This window comes from Ochotona curzoniae, unplaced genomic scaffold (assembly GCF_017591425.1).
Source record: "Ochotona curzoniae isolate NIBS_2020 unplaced genomic scaffold, NIBS_Ocur_1.0 contig_908, whole genome shotgun sequence".
NCBI lineage: Eukaryota > Metazoa > Chordata > Mammalia > Lagomorpha > Ochotonidae > Ochotona > Ochotona curzoniae.
In genome coordinates this window covers 37,755,607-37,769,326 of record NW_024466607.1, presented here as the reverse complement: position 1 = coordinate 37,769,326, position 13,720 = coordinate 37,755,607, and the positions used below count along the sequence as shown (strand labels likewise).

At 44.0% G+C, this 13,720-nt stretch overlaps 1 protein-coding gene across 1 annotated transcript; it reads right to left on the bottom strand.

Moving 5' to 3' along the window:
• Positions 1 to 8,291: 8,291 nt before the first annotated feature.
• Positions 8,292 to 9,284, bottom strand: LOC121166019 (casein kinase I-like). Its single transcript, XM_040995048.1, has one exon. The coding sequence runs from the start codon at positions 9,282 to 9,284 to the stop codon at positions 8,292 to 8,294; it is 993 nt and encodes a 330-aa protein (XP_040850982.1).
• Positions 9,285 to 13,720: the final 4,436 nt, after the last annotated feature.

The window sequence follows — 13,720 nt, the reverse complement described above, 5'->3', positions numbered from 1 at the left end:
GATATGGTAGCAAAGTGGGTTAAGTTGTCAGCTGTGATGCTACTAAACCATATCAGAGCTCTAGCTTTAATACAGCCTGTTTCAGCTCCCTGCTGATGCACCTGGGAAAGAGTCAGAAGATGGTTCAAGTGCCTGGGCTTTGGATGGTAGGCCCAGCACGGTAACCTAGAAGTTAAAGTCCTCACCTAGAACGTGCCGGAATCCCACATGGGCACCAGTTCTAATCCCGGCGGCCCCAGTTCCTATCCAGCTCCTTGCTTGTGACCTGGGAAAGCAGTTGAGGATGGGCCAAAAGCTTGGGACCCTGCACCCATGTGAGAGACCCAGAAGAGGCTCCAGGCTCTTGGCTTTGGATTGCCTCAGCTCCAGCCTTTGCAGCCACTTGGGGAGTGAATCAATGGACAAAAGATCTTCCTCTCTGTCTCTCCTCCTCTCTGTATATCTGACTTTGTAATAAAAATAAATAAATCTTAAAAAAAAAAAAAGACTTGCATGGAATCTCTAGTTTCTGACTTCTGCTTTGCCCGGCTCCCACTGTTGTAACCATCTGGAAAGTGAACCAGCAGGTGGAAGACCTCTGTCTCTCTCTTTTTCCCTCTCTCTCTTACACTGTCTTACAAACAAACCAAACCAAACTTTCTGGAAGATTTATTTATTTATTTGGAAGATGGAGTTATGGGAAAAAAGAGAGAGAACTCTTCCGTCTGCTGTTCATTCCCAAAATACTCATAATAAATGGAGGTGGATCAGACTGAATCCAGGAACCCCTTCCACGTCTACCACATGTATGCAGAAACCCAAGCATTTGAGCCATCTACCCCTGCTTTCCCAGGCACATTAGTAAGCAGCTGGTTTGGAAACGGAAGTGCCAAACGGGTGAACACATAGGATGTCAGTGCCTCACAAATGGAAGAATCTAGAATTGGATCACTCTCGTGGTGTTTCTGTGTCCAACGGTAATGAACCTTGAAGAGATTTCTAGAAAGAACAGAGGGTAAGCCCCACTTGTTTGTTTCAGAAGCCAACACTTAACCTATAAGTTCAACACATGAGAATATACGATAGACTTGCTATACTATTCAAAATATCTGATTGTCCATCAATGGATAAATAAGCTAAGTGTGGTATGTTCATGAGCTGTAATCTGAAGAGAATGAAGCACTGATACAATAGGAATGACACTCGAAAAAATGTCATTGCTGCCAAAAGCAACCAGGCACAATATGTCTTCTGCTGTATGATCGCATCTATATTTAATATCCAAAGTAGGTAAAACGATAGATGGAAAATCGAGTTAGCAGTTTCCAGCAGCTGGAGGTAGGAAGAAACGGAAAGGTATGCTTAATGCAGAGGCTATGGTTGCACAATGGATTTGGTGTTGAAAACACCATTGAATTAAACACATTCAAATAGACTATTTTGCATGGATTTTACTACAATTAATATACATCTGTAGCCAAAGGATCAAGACAGGACTGTAAGAATAAACGAAACTTCCCATGAGTGTTAGAGGCTTCCAAGAGATCAGCATGAGTCCTGGGATGGCTTGGTAGGATGCGGAATATGAGCTTTTGGTGTCTTCATCACCACCTAGAAAATAAGAATAAATTAATAATGAAATGCAAAGTGCAATTATTAGGCAGGCACTAATCCAAATCTGATTTAAGCAGTGTCATTAATTGCAATTCACTGGAAAATCCATCCCCCTACTTACACACGAATGGAACTTGGTCAATTCTCTCAAGAGAGCCCAGTAGTGAAGTGGAAGTGGTTTCTAAATGGATGTAGAATTTAAATTCAAATGTTAACAAGGTGACTTTTGGTGTGTGCACTTAGCAATAGGGCTAAGTGAAACCAAATTCAGGACTTTGAGAATGATACAGATAAAAGCTTTTGATGCGGAATTTTGCCAGCTTTGGGGTTACAAAGGTGCAACCCAGAACAACAACAACAAAAAAACCCCGAATCTGTTTAGCGCTAATGGACTCCCTTGTGTCTAAACAGGGATGTTTCTTTAAGAGGAAGGTAAAAACGCCTGCATGGATCATCTGTGTGCAGGTGGTTGCTGTTCATTCATTCAGAGGGTCAAGTGCGGGCTAGTGCAGACGCAGCATTAATTCTTCGTTGAGGATGTCAGAGTTTTGTTCTGTTTGAAGAGCCAGACTGTTCTCATGGTATTGGACTGTGTTTAGATTTAAATTTGTAACTAATAGCATAAATTCTCTCTCATATAAGGAAGCCAACACAGAAAGTGTAACTCCGGTAGTCCAATCCATACAGTTTTGGGTCGTTTGTTTGCTTTGTTGGCTGTATCCCATGTGTTTTGATGTTTTCATTTCAGTTTGGTTCCTTCCAAATAATCTGTTTTCTCTAGTCGAATTCATCACGTGCTCATTAATTATAGGATGGCATCAATTCCCTCCCCACCCCCAAAAAAGATGGTGTAGTATTTGTATATAATGCTCCAATTAACTTAAACTCTAGACTGATTATAATACCTGAGTCAGCGCAAACGCCATGTGAAGAGTTGTGATGCTGCATTGTTTAGGAAATAAGGACAATGAAATAGTCTATTCATTTTTAGTTCCAAATGCCTGTTTTTAAAGTGTTCGACTTGATTTTTTTATATGCTTCACATGGGTATGTATAAATATATGTATGTACATTCACATACATATACCAGACCTCCCCCTTGAGGGCACCAAAATCAGAAGCTCTCAAGTCCCTTCTATAAAAGTGGGTTGCCTGGGCCCGGTGGCATGGCCTAGTGGCTAAAGTCCTCGACTTGAACGCTCTGGGATCCCATATGGGCGCCGGTTCTAATCCTGGCAGCTCCACTTCCCATCCAGATCCCTGCTTGTGGCCTGGGAGAGCAGTCGAGGATGGCCCAAAGCCTTGGGACCCTGCACCCATGTGGGAGACCTGGAAGAAGTTCGGCCGTTGTGCTCACTTGGGGAGTGAATCATTGGACGGAAGACCTTCCTCTCTGTCTCTCCTCCTCTCTGTATATCTGACTTTCCAATTAAAAAAAACACCCCCCACACACCTTCATGAAGACTTTAAATCATGTCTAGATTGCTTCCCAAACCAAATGTAATACACATTCTATGTAAATGGTTATGTTTATGTGTTTAAAATATGTCTTTTAAAATTGTTGCCTCTTGTATCTGCAAATATTTGCAATCTACGATTAGTGGAACGTGCAAAATATGGCTATGGGGAGGAAGAGTACTTGGTCAAGTGATTAAAGCACTTAGGCAAATTAATATACCCATCCTTCCCTATGGTTATCTCTCTCATGTTGTATGTGCAGGTGGAGTGAGTCTGGACCTCTCAGCTCTCAGCACACAGCTCATTAGCAATGTACCATTAGTACCCGAGCCTTCATATTGTACATTAGATCTCAAGACTCACTCATACCATGTGGCTGCTTTTTCCTGATGTTAGTGCTAAAGAGACAAAGATATTAAAAGTCTATTTGAGTGATAGATAATTCCTTCCCTAACCATGAAAGAAGCGATCAGTAATTTAACAGCAATGATTCATTGTAGACTGAGAAAAAAACTATTGACTTTCAATATAGAGGCTTGAAAAAGAAAAAAAACTTTTTGCAGCTAATTTTGCCTTGTTTTTGCTCAAAGCAGGATGCACAGTTTTCCTTGTGATGGGAAGGCAAAAGGTCAAAAACTGAAAATGACCACAAATACAATAGATGAGTTCCTGTCTTAGTTCCTTGTTCCTGAAAGTTCCATTTGCATCAAGGTTGTAGTCCACATGGCAAAGAAGGGTCTTACAATATGATGAAAGTAGGGACTTCCATTCCTGGAAAATGAGAGGATGTGTAACAGCAGCCATGGATACACAGAGTACTTTGATTAGAGCGCCCAGATCACTCTTCCTAACATGTTGAAAGATGGCCTCATTAAGCAAGTTATCACAGGGATGGAGTGACTTACAAAACACCGGGGTTAGGGCCCAGAGTGGTAGCCTAAAGTTCTCGCCTTGCACACGATGGGATCCCATATGGATATTGGTTGTAAAATTGGGGCCCCAGTTGCCATCCAGCTCCCTGCCTGAGGCCTGGGAAAGCAGTTGACGATGGTGCAAGGACCTGAGACCCTGCATGCAAGTGGGAGACCCCGAAGAGGCTCCTGGCTCCTGGCTTTGGACCATTGCAGCCTCAGCTGTTGCGGCCACTTGGGGAGTGAATCAACGGATGGAAGATCTTCCTCTCTGTATATCTGACTTTGCAATAAAAATAAATATATATTTTTCAAAAATGATACAAGACTTAGAACATGGGATGAATTATACTTCATTCTCCAGAGTGCGGGACTCATGAGGAATCCACACCACAGGAGTGGAGAAGCCGTTTGCTGGCAAAAGCCCTGTGAGTATTTGTAGCATCTTCACTGACAATAACAATACAAAATTATCATTTTAAAAGCAACCTACAAAAAAAAAAATAGAGCAACCTGCAGCAGGTTAGTCCCAAGGGCACAGGGGCAGCTGGGGGGGCTTGGGTTGGGGTTAGGTGAAGACCTCGCACAGCCCACTGGCACACTCTAGAGGCTTGTGGGGTGTGGGCTTGCAGGTGACTTGATAGCACAGGTGGGAGTGTGCAGGGACCCGAGGGCTCATATCCATGTGAGAAAAGACCTCTTAGGGATATACAATGACAAGGCCATTGTGCTTGCAGGTAAAACGAGAGGGCTGAGACTGAGCGGAATGGAGGGGGAAAGCCAGAGGATACTTAAGGGTCAGAACAAAGCACTAGTCCCCATGGGAGACCTGAGGCGGTATAGTTAGCACCAACAACCGTGAAATACCACTCACTAGCGCACACTAAAGATAGGGCGGGGGTCTACCTGGCAGGGATGGATCACAGCATCCATCAGTGAGTGTCAGAACAGGGGATGGGTCACATTGGGCTGGGCCATGACACTAGCCAGCAAGCGAGAATATAGGGTCTGGGAGCAAATTCTGTGGGGTATATATGGGCTCAGCACTATGGAACTGCAATTTCCACTGGTTTGCTCAAGAGCTGGGGATGGTGATGGGCTGAGTTACACATGACCATCGAAGCCGATGGGTTGGAAACAGGCAGGGCTAGTGTAGGCTGCAAAACCTACACGCAGACCCAAGAATAGAGTGTGGGGCAGGGTAGGCCACAATATCCACCAGCTCATACATAGGCCGGGGCAATGGGGAAAGATCATGCCAGGTAAGGGCTTAACATTTGTAGGTGGCAGTGAGATACGGATCTGGGAGTGGGCCTGGTGGGAGAACTTGGGAAATTCCCCCTGGTGGGCTGTACCTCCCACTGGTGACCAGTTTTCCGGCCTGGATGTTGATCAGGCTGGGAAAAGTAGTTCCACCTATTGGCAAGTATATGGGTTGGTTCTGGAGGGGGTGGATAGGGTAGGGTCAGACCGAACCTTAGCACACTGGCAAGTGCAGGAATAAGGCTGATGTGTAGACCATGCCAGGCTAGGCTATCACACCTACCATTTGCGTGACTTAGGGATGGGAGAAGACTGGGCAGGCTAGGCTGCACATCCGATACCAAAGGCCAAGACTGGGGATGGGTTATGCTAAGCTGGGTCAAAACAACCACTGGCATGGGCAAAATCTTTGGCTAGAAACAGGTCTGGTTGGGGAGCTAAAAAGATGCCCCAACAGGGTCATAGTTCCCACTGGTGAGTACAGGAGCCAGAACAGGCAGTGATCTGGGATGGACAGTGTTGCTCTGTCTGGGTGTGGACTGGGTCTGGAGCATGCTAGACTGGGCCCAACTCCAGTACCCACTGCTGCCCTGAGAGCCAGGGAGAGCATAGAGTAGGCAGGGCTGGTCTTGGCTCCCACTGAAAAACGTAAGAGCTGTGCCTGTGACAGTCCATTGGGGCCTGTGGAGGACATCTGGTACCAGGGGAAAGGAAGAAGAGCAGAACCAATTAGACAACTACCCTAGCCAAGCGATGACAGCAAATATCTGGGTGAATCTAAGCTGGACTATGAGAGCGGATGGACCTTGGAACGATTTCCTTGTCCTTGGATCAGCAAGATTGACAACATTTCAAAACCACTGAATCCACGTAAGCAGAACCCTCAGAGTACACTCTACACTGGGGACCTTGGGTTGGTATTGGTTGGCTGTTCCACATCTCTGGGTACTGGAGCAATTTGGAGGTTGCCTGCGGCTTCTCCAATTGCTTCCCTCCTTCCCCCAGTTACAGGGAGAAGAAAAAGAAAATTTGCAAACAGTAGTCTCACTCATTCACTCCCAAACCTTAATAATCTCACCCTGATCAGATATCATAAATAATACGAATTTGAAAAAGCAACCTGCTACAGATTTACTGATTATCAATTTCCACCTGCAGTTGCCTTGGCAAAACCAGCCCAAATTACTCCATGGGCTGTCAATGGCCCCTAACTGCAAGGGTCGGAGTTCCCACTTCCCACACACTCTCCTGGAATAGGAAAGACTAGATACTGATAATTCAAAAACAGCAAGCAATGATTGTGGTACTCCCAGAGTAATTTCTCAATTTTTATTCAATAGCTGTTGACAACTTCCATTGTTTATTGCACTATGAATCAACATGAATTTACGTGCTTAACATACAATTTTGGGGGATATGATTTAATCCAGCCAATGTCATTGAATCATTTTATTTTTTTAAAAACAGTCATAGACCAAACAAACACAACTAGAAGTTAAATATGTCTTTAGAAATAAGAGTTCATTAATGTGGCTCACCTGATTACCTAATACAAATCTATAAAGTTCTTATTTAAATATCCACTCTCATACTTTTTTGAGTGTTTTATAGCTAAAAACCCCTCCATTTCTGCATCTTGAAGTGATTAAATTTGTTGTGGTGTCTCCAGCTCTATGTGAGTGGTATTACCTAAGTCTTATAGATCCAGCAGACCTACAATTTTTTACAATACATACTTTAGGCCCAGCGCCGTGGCACAGTGGTTAAGGTCCTCGCCTTGAACGCCTGGGATCCCATATGGTCACCAGTTCTAATCCCGGCAGCCCCACTTCCCATCCAGCTCCCTGCCTGTGGCCCAGGAAAGCAGTCGAGGACGGCCCAAAGCTTTGGGACCCTGCACCCACGTCGGAGACCCAGAAGAGGCTCCTGGCTTCGGATCGGCATAGCATCGGCCGTTGTGCTCACTTGGGGAATCATCAGATGGAAGATCTTCCTCTCTGTCTCTCCTCTCTGTATATCTGCCTTTCCAATAAAAATAAAATAAATCTTAAAAAAAAAACCAATATATACTTTAAAAGTGATTAAGGGCATATTGTGGCTATTATCGGGTTCAAAAATTAAATCCTTCTACCACTCCTAAACTTTCACCTTAGAAAAACGAGAGAGGAGTAGGTACCCTGTCGTTGGCCATCCTTCGTCTCCAAAGAATGTGAATTATGTGATTCATCAAAAGTGGATTTGTTTTCCATATAAACAGATGTTTGTTTCCCATTTCAAACTTTTTTTAAGTCCTGGATAATGCAAATGTTTACAGTGATTCCGATTATCTAAGCAAAATGCATTCATAGGATGTTGACAAATTATTGTGGCAAATATGGTGTATTTTAAAGGTTGACAACATTACAGAGTTAATTCTGAGTCCCAATGATTAACTAGTAGTTGTTGGGTTCTTTCTAAGTCTTCAGATGCTACTATTTCTAGTGCGAGAAAGCGGGCCGAGACTTTAATATGCTCAAACATTGGAATCTTTGGTTGTGGCTATACCAGCTGACTTGCTAGTAAGCAATAACCATTTTAAGAGCTTTTAAAAGTGAATACTTGAAGAAAAAAAAAAAACACCTTCAGACTTCACACTTGTGACAATTTACAATCATCACAACAGTGGCTGCAGACAGATTATGTCGCTCTTTTAAAATGAGATTTCAAAATAGTATACATGAAAAATCTTAAAATGGTTAGCATATGCACATTTTCCCCCCAAACATGTATGCATCAACTAATTAACTTTTCTATTTGAAAAAAAAAAATGCAATAGAAAACCAGACACTGTGTTCCACAATTCCTACTTAATATTCACAGTTACAGTGTCTACAACTCAGGACAGAGGGTCTCCACAATACTTGTCCAGAAATAGTTTCGAATGCAATTAAGTTCTTCACACCAGGTAATGGTCATCCACAACCAATGGCTAGTGGACGCGTGAACCAAAATTTCCAGGTTTAAGGAGACACAAATGCTGCTTTGCTTGGTTGTTGTTGTTGTCCCACAATTCCTGCTTAAAAAACCTTATGTGTCCCTCTTTTTATTACCACTCTGCTTGTCTGTGTGGCTCTGGGTCTGCTGACACTGCCCAATGGCAGAAGTTCCTTTCTGTTTTAGCATTGTCCAGTCGAACAGGTAGTCGTATTGGTGGTTCAGGTTCCTGAAAAGGGTGAGGAATAATTGCCTCAGGTACGCGTAATCTGGCGTTTCCTCAAAGCGCAGCCCACGGCAGTAGTTCAAGTACGTAGCAAACTCTTCAGGAAAGCCATTACATAAAACTTCCACAGGCGTGGACATCTTCCTCTCACTAATCCTGTCATATTTTTGTTTCATTGTCATAGCCCTTAGTCCTTGCCATGGTAGACTGGCTCTATTAAAATACATCAAAACGTATCCCAATGACTCCATGTCGTCCCGGCGGCTTTGCTCGATACCCAGGTGTGCGTTGATGCTAGCATATCGGGCAGTGCCAGTAAGGTTTTTATCTTCTCTGTACGGTATGTGTTGTCTGCTCTTCCTGTCTCGGTACTTTTTGGCCAAACCAAAATCAATAAGGAATAATTTATTGCAGTGATGTCCGACGCCCATGAGGAAGTTATCCGGCTTAAGGTCCCTGTGTATAAAATTCTTGGAATGCACGTATTCGATCCTGCTGAGCATCTGATCAGCCAACATCAGCACAGTTTTCATGGTGAACTTCCGTGAGCACGCGTTGAAGAGGTCTTCAAGGCTGGGGCCCAGGAGGTCCATGACGAGCACGTTGTAGTCTTTCTCTGGGCCGTACCACTGTATGTGGGGGACACCAACACCGCCCTGAAGAATCTTGTAGATCTTGCTCTCGTACAGCAACCGGGGATACCGGCCCTTCTGCGATTCCAGCTTCACTGCCACTTCCTCGCCGTTGGTGATGTTGGTCGCCATATAAATGTCCCCAAAGGTGCCGGCCCCGATCTTCCGCACCAGTTTATACTTCCCTCCAACAACGAATTCGGTCTTGAAGCTACTGCTGGTTGCCATCCCGAAGCGGAGATGGATGCTGGACCACCGCTCCTCCGCCCAGCGCCAGCCAGCTCCTAGGGGATGATGGAGACCGCTGGGGTTCTTCCACACAAGGCTGGGAGACGAGCGAGCGGACCACCTTCTCGGCGTTACAGCGCCCAGAGGCCACAGGCACCGGTCTGCCGCCAGCTCGGACTTGGACAGGCCACCGATTGTGAGGCAGTTGCTGTGGTTACACGCTGGATGCCCTGTTTCTGGCCGGCGGCCACAGTCTCGCTCTCACAGCAATGTCGCCGGTGCGGAAGGCGGTGGGGATGAGAGAGGGGGCTGCCTCTGCTGTCATTTCTCTTGTACTGGGGCCCAGGACGGATCGTGCAGGGCCACGCTCACAGGTGAGGGGGTCCTTCTGTCCTCAGTCTATTCACATGCAATGTACTCCGGCTTTTGGATTCGGACAAGGATCACACCGCTGGCTGTCCAGGGTTTCAGCTTGCACACCTGCAGAGGGATTCCTTAGCCTCTGACCCTTGTAACACATCCCTTCTTGTGTGTGGGAGTAGTCCTCAAGTTACATCCCAATAAGCCCACTACCATAAATTAGATAACGATTAAATTAGACTGAACCCCATACTCAGTCACATGACCTACCAGGAAGCATTGATTGTGGCCACACCCCCTGTGATTGTGGAATTACTTGCTGCCCAGCAACTTTCAAGATCCACACTGAAAATTGCTAGCCGGGGGAACTCCACATTAAAAACCGAGCTGCAACTTTCACATCACGGAGAAGTCAAATAGTGATGTTCCACTGTAAGTGGATGATATGTACACACATATGTTCTGTCAGTTAGGGACGCCCTAACACAAAAATACATCATCCCATGTGTTTTGAAAAATTGAACTTGCCTTATTTCTAACATATTGTCTACTCAATACTATGTCAATTAATTCCATAACACTGTATATTGTTGCTGATGTTTTGTTGGGGCTTTTAACTGAACGGGACTTTACTCTGTTAGCTCTACCCTCAGACCAGAGAAGGTCTCCCCAAGAAGCCGCTGAACTTATCTGGACAATAAGATGCTGGACTCTATGCTTGGTATATGCTTGCAATGATGGAATCTCAACTGAACTTGAACTGTGGTTATGCAGCAAGGTGGAGGAATCCATCATGGGAAGAGGGTTGTGGGAGGGGTGGGGGGAATCCCAGTGCCTATAAAACTGTTTCACATAATAATAATACAATGTTATTTAAAAAAAATACATCGGGCCCTGCGCGGTGGCGCAAGTGGTTAAAGGTCCTCGCCTTGCACGCCCAGGATCCCATATGGGCGCTGGTTCTAATCCCGGCACTCTGTGTCTCCTCCTCTCTGTATACCTGACTTTGTAACAAAAATAAATAAATCTTAAAAAAAAATAGATTTTAAATGTTGATATTTATCAGTTAGCAAGCAACTGCTATACGTGTCACAGTGTAAGTTTGTTGACCAGTAGTGTATTGGGCCTCCACCGCTGTGAAACGAGTAATAATTATGATTTCCAATGTGTTTAGCAGAACCCTAAACCTTGTCTTGTTTCCAACATTGAGATTTCTTGCTGTTAGCAAGGAGGTATTCTATAGATACTTCCTAACACGGTTAAAGTTTCAAATAATTACTTTACCTCACATTTTATTTATATTTATTTGAGAGGCAAAGAGACACAGAGAGCTCTGTTTCGTTCTCCAGATGCGCAGAACATCTGCCACTGGGCTGGGCTACGTGGGTGCCAGGAGGCATGAACTCATCTCCTGTGTAAGTGGCAAGGACCCAAGTGTTTAGAAATTGACTGGCGTTCCCAGGGAATGTATCAACAGGAAGTTCGAGCCAGGAGTGGACCCAGGACCCAAGTCAAGGGACTGATCCGGATGTGGGTACTTAATGGGCGCCTTAACCATCACTAGAGCAAAAGCATGAGTTCTTTGTTAGTTTTGAAAATGTGTGCTAACTTGCTAGTGTACAACAGTATTCACTCCATCAATCATGTAATAAAACATGTGAGTGTAATTATATGGCTTTTTGTAAACCTGTTCTCAAACAGCAAAAAATATGCATGCTATGTTAATGTTTCAATTATTCACTCTTACAATGCACGCTAGCACAAGTTTTATTCATGTACATAAATGTTACATACAGCAAAAGTTAAGATTATTATTTCTTTCTAAGACTACCCTCTCCTAAGTTTTCAAATTAGGTAAAATTTTCTCTTGGTGGTTGTATCGGTTCCCTGCTCTTGCTCTAGCAAACTACCACAAGTTTAGTGACTGGAAACAGCAAAAGATTGCTATTTTTCAGCTCTGCTAATCACAAGACCAAGCCAGGACTCAGAGGAACCGCACTCAGAGTATCAGAAGTGTGCATCGCCATTTCCGCCTTTCTCAGGAAGATTCCCTCTGACTGTAACACTTTCGGTTTATCGCATTCATCTTCATATTTTAACAATAGTTAAATGACAGTCTAAACTCAGTCTGCCTTCTCTGACAACACATTCACTGGTTCCAGGAGTTCATAGTTCAAAAACTAGAGAGAGATGAACCGCCTGATTTCCACTCAGTTAATTTTTACTTGTCATGTTCATATAAAATTCAGGCATTTCGGGCCCAGCCACGTGGCCTAGCGGCTGAAGTCCTCGCCTTGAACCCGCCAGGATCCCATATGGGCGCTTGTTCTAATCCCAGCAGCTCCACTTCCCATCTAGCTCCCAGCTTGTGGCCTGAGAAAGCGGTCGAGGACGGCCCAAAGTCTTGGGACCCTGCACCCGCGTGGGAGACCTGGAGGAAGTTCCTGGATCCTGGCTTCGGATCAGCATAGCACTGGCCGTTGCAGTCCCTTGGGGAGTGAATCATTGGATGCAAGCTCTTCCTCTCTATCTCTTCTCCTCTATGTATACCTGACTTTCCAATAAATAAATAAATAAATCTTTTAAAAAAAAAGATAAAACATCAACAACAGCAACAAAGCCTATTTTCTTTTTTTCCCTTATCTTTCATCGTTTAACCCATCAGATGGTTTGTTGTTATGGTGGCCAGGTAATCAACTGGTAGTCTAGCAGGGAACCTGTCTTTCGGAAACCAAGTCACCTTGTGTAGAATCTGGCTGCCTTGATTCTCTTTTTGGTCATGACACAATTAGTAAAAGCATCTAGAATTAATAACCGAATAGATGCTTTTGTTTTTGCAAAAATTTACTGTCTTAAAATATTTCTTTTATTGTATTAGAAAGGCAGTTTTACAGAAAGAAGGAGAAACTGAGAAAGATTTTCTGTCTGTTGGTTCATTCCCCAAGTGGCTGCAATGGCCGTAGCAGAGCTGAGCTAAGCTGAAACCAGAAGTCAGAAGCTTCTTCTGGGTTTCCAATGCGGATTCAGGATCCTAAGGCTTTGGATCATCCTCTACTGCTTTCCAAGGCCATAAGCATGGAGTTGGATGGGAAGTGGAACAGCCAGAACATGTACCAATGCCCATATGGGATTCCTGCCTATACAAAGCAAGGATTTAGTCACTAGTCTAACATGCCAGCCCATGTTTTTACACATTGTATTAATCCTTGCAAAGCACTATGCTGCTGTTTTTGCTTCACTGAAATGATCATAGGCTGGTTTCAAATTTTCATAGGATTTTAAATACACATACACACACAAAGAGATCTTTGTATTTGCTAACAAAGCAAGCACACTTTGGTGAAAAATTAACACAAAGGGAATACATCTCCAGTGCTCATTATTACACAGAGGCAACATATATATTATAAGGTAAGCCCAGGTATTTCAGGTCCTGCTGTCATTCTTAGAATTACTAATTAGATGACAGGACTTACAGATTTCATTAGTCACTCTTCTTGTCATGTTCTTTTCACACCACTGTGATAGTTGAATGAGTCTGCTCACAAGGAGGACAGAGACCTGTGCCTGCACTGTGTGTTGTGTCCATTTATCGTCCTGGACAGCATGGTGAACAGAGGGTCAGCCCTAATAGGCCTACGTATAGTTAAAGCCACAAACTTCTACCTATTACCAGATCAGTCCCTCTTGCAGACTCCGATCCTATTTGTGGCCAGGGACACACAATTTATGCTCATTGCTCACGGGTGCTTATTGTAACTATCTCACCCAGTATTTGCTAAAAAGCATTGATACACACCCCTGAAGATGCCTAGAACAGATCAATACACAAAATGGTGATTGATATTCATATTTCAAGGGAATTTTTCTCTGACTTAGAACAATGTATGGCATCATGATTTTTCAACTTTTGCTGCCAATTTTTCACATGCACAGGACAAACAAAACAAAACACACACAACTTCATTTAGTTTTTCTGGTAACTAATTTAGGAAACTGAGTACTGCTTGCACAAATTCAGGTCCTCTCTCTGGACTCACACAGGCCAGTTATTAGCACAGAAATGGTATTTTGAT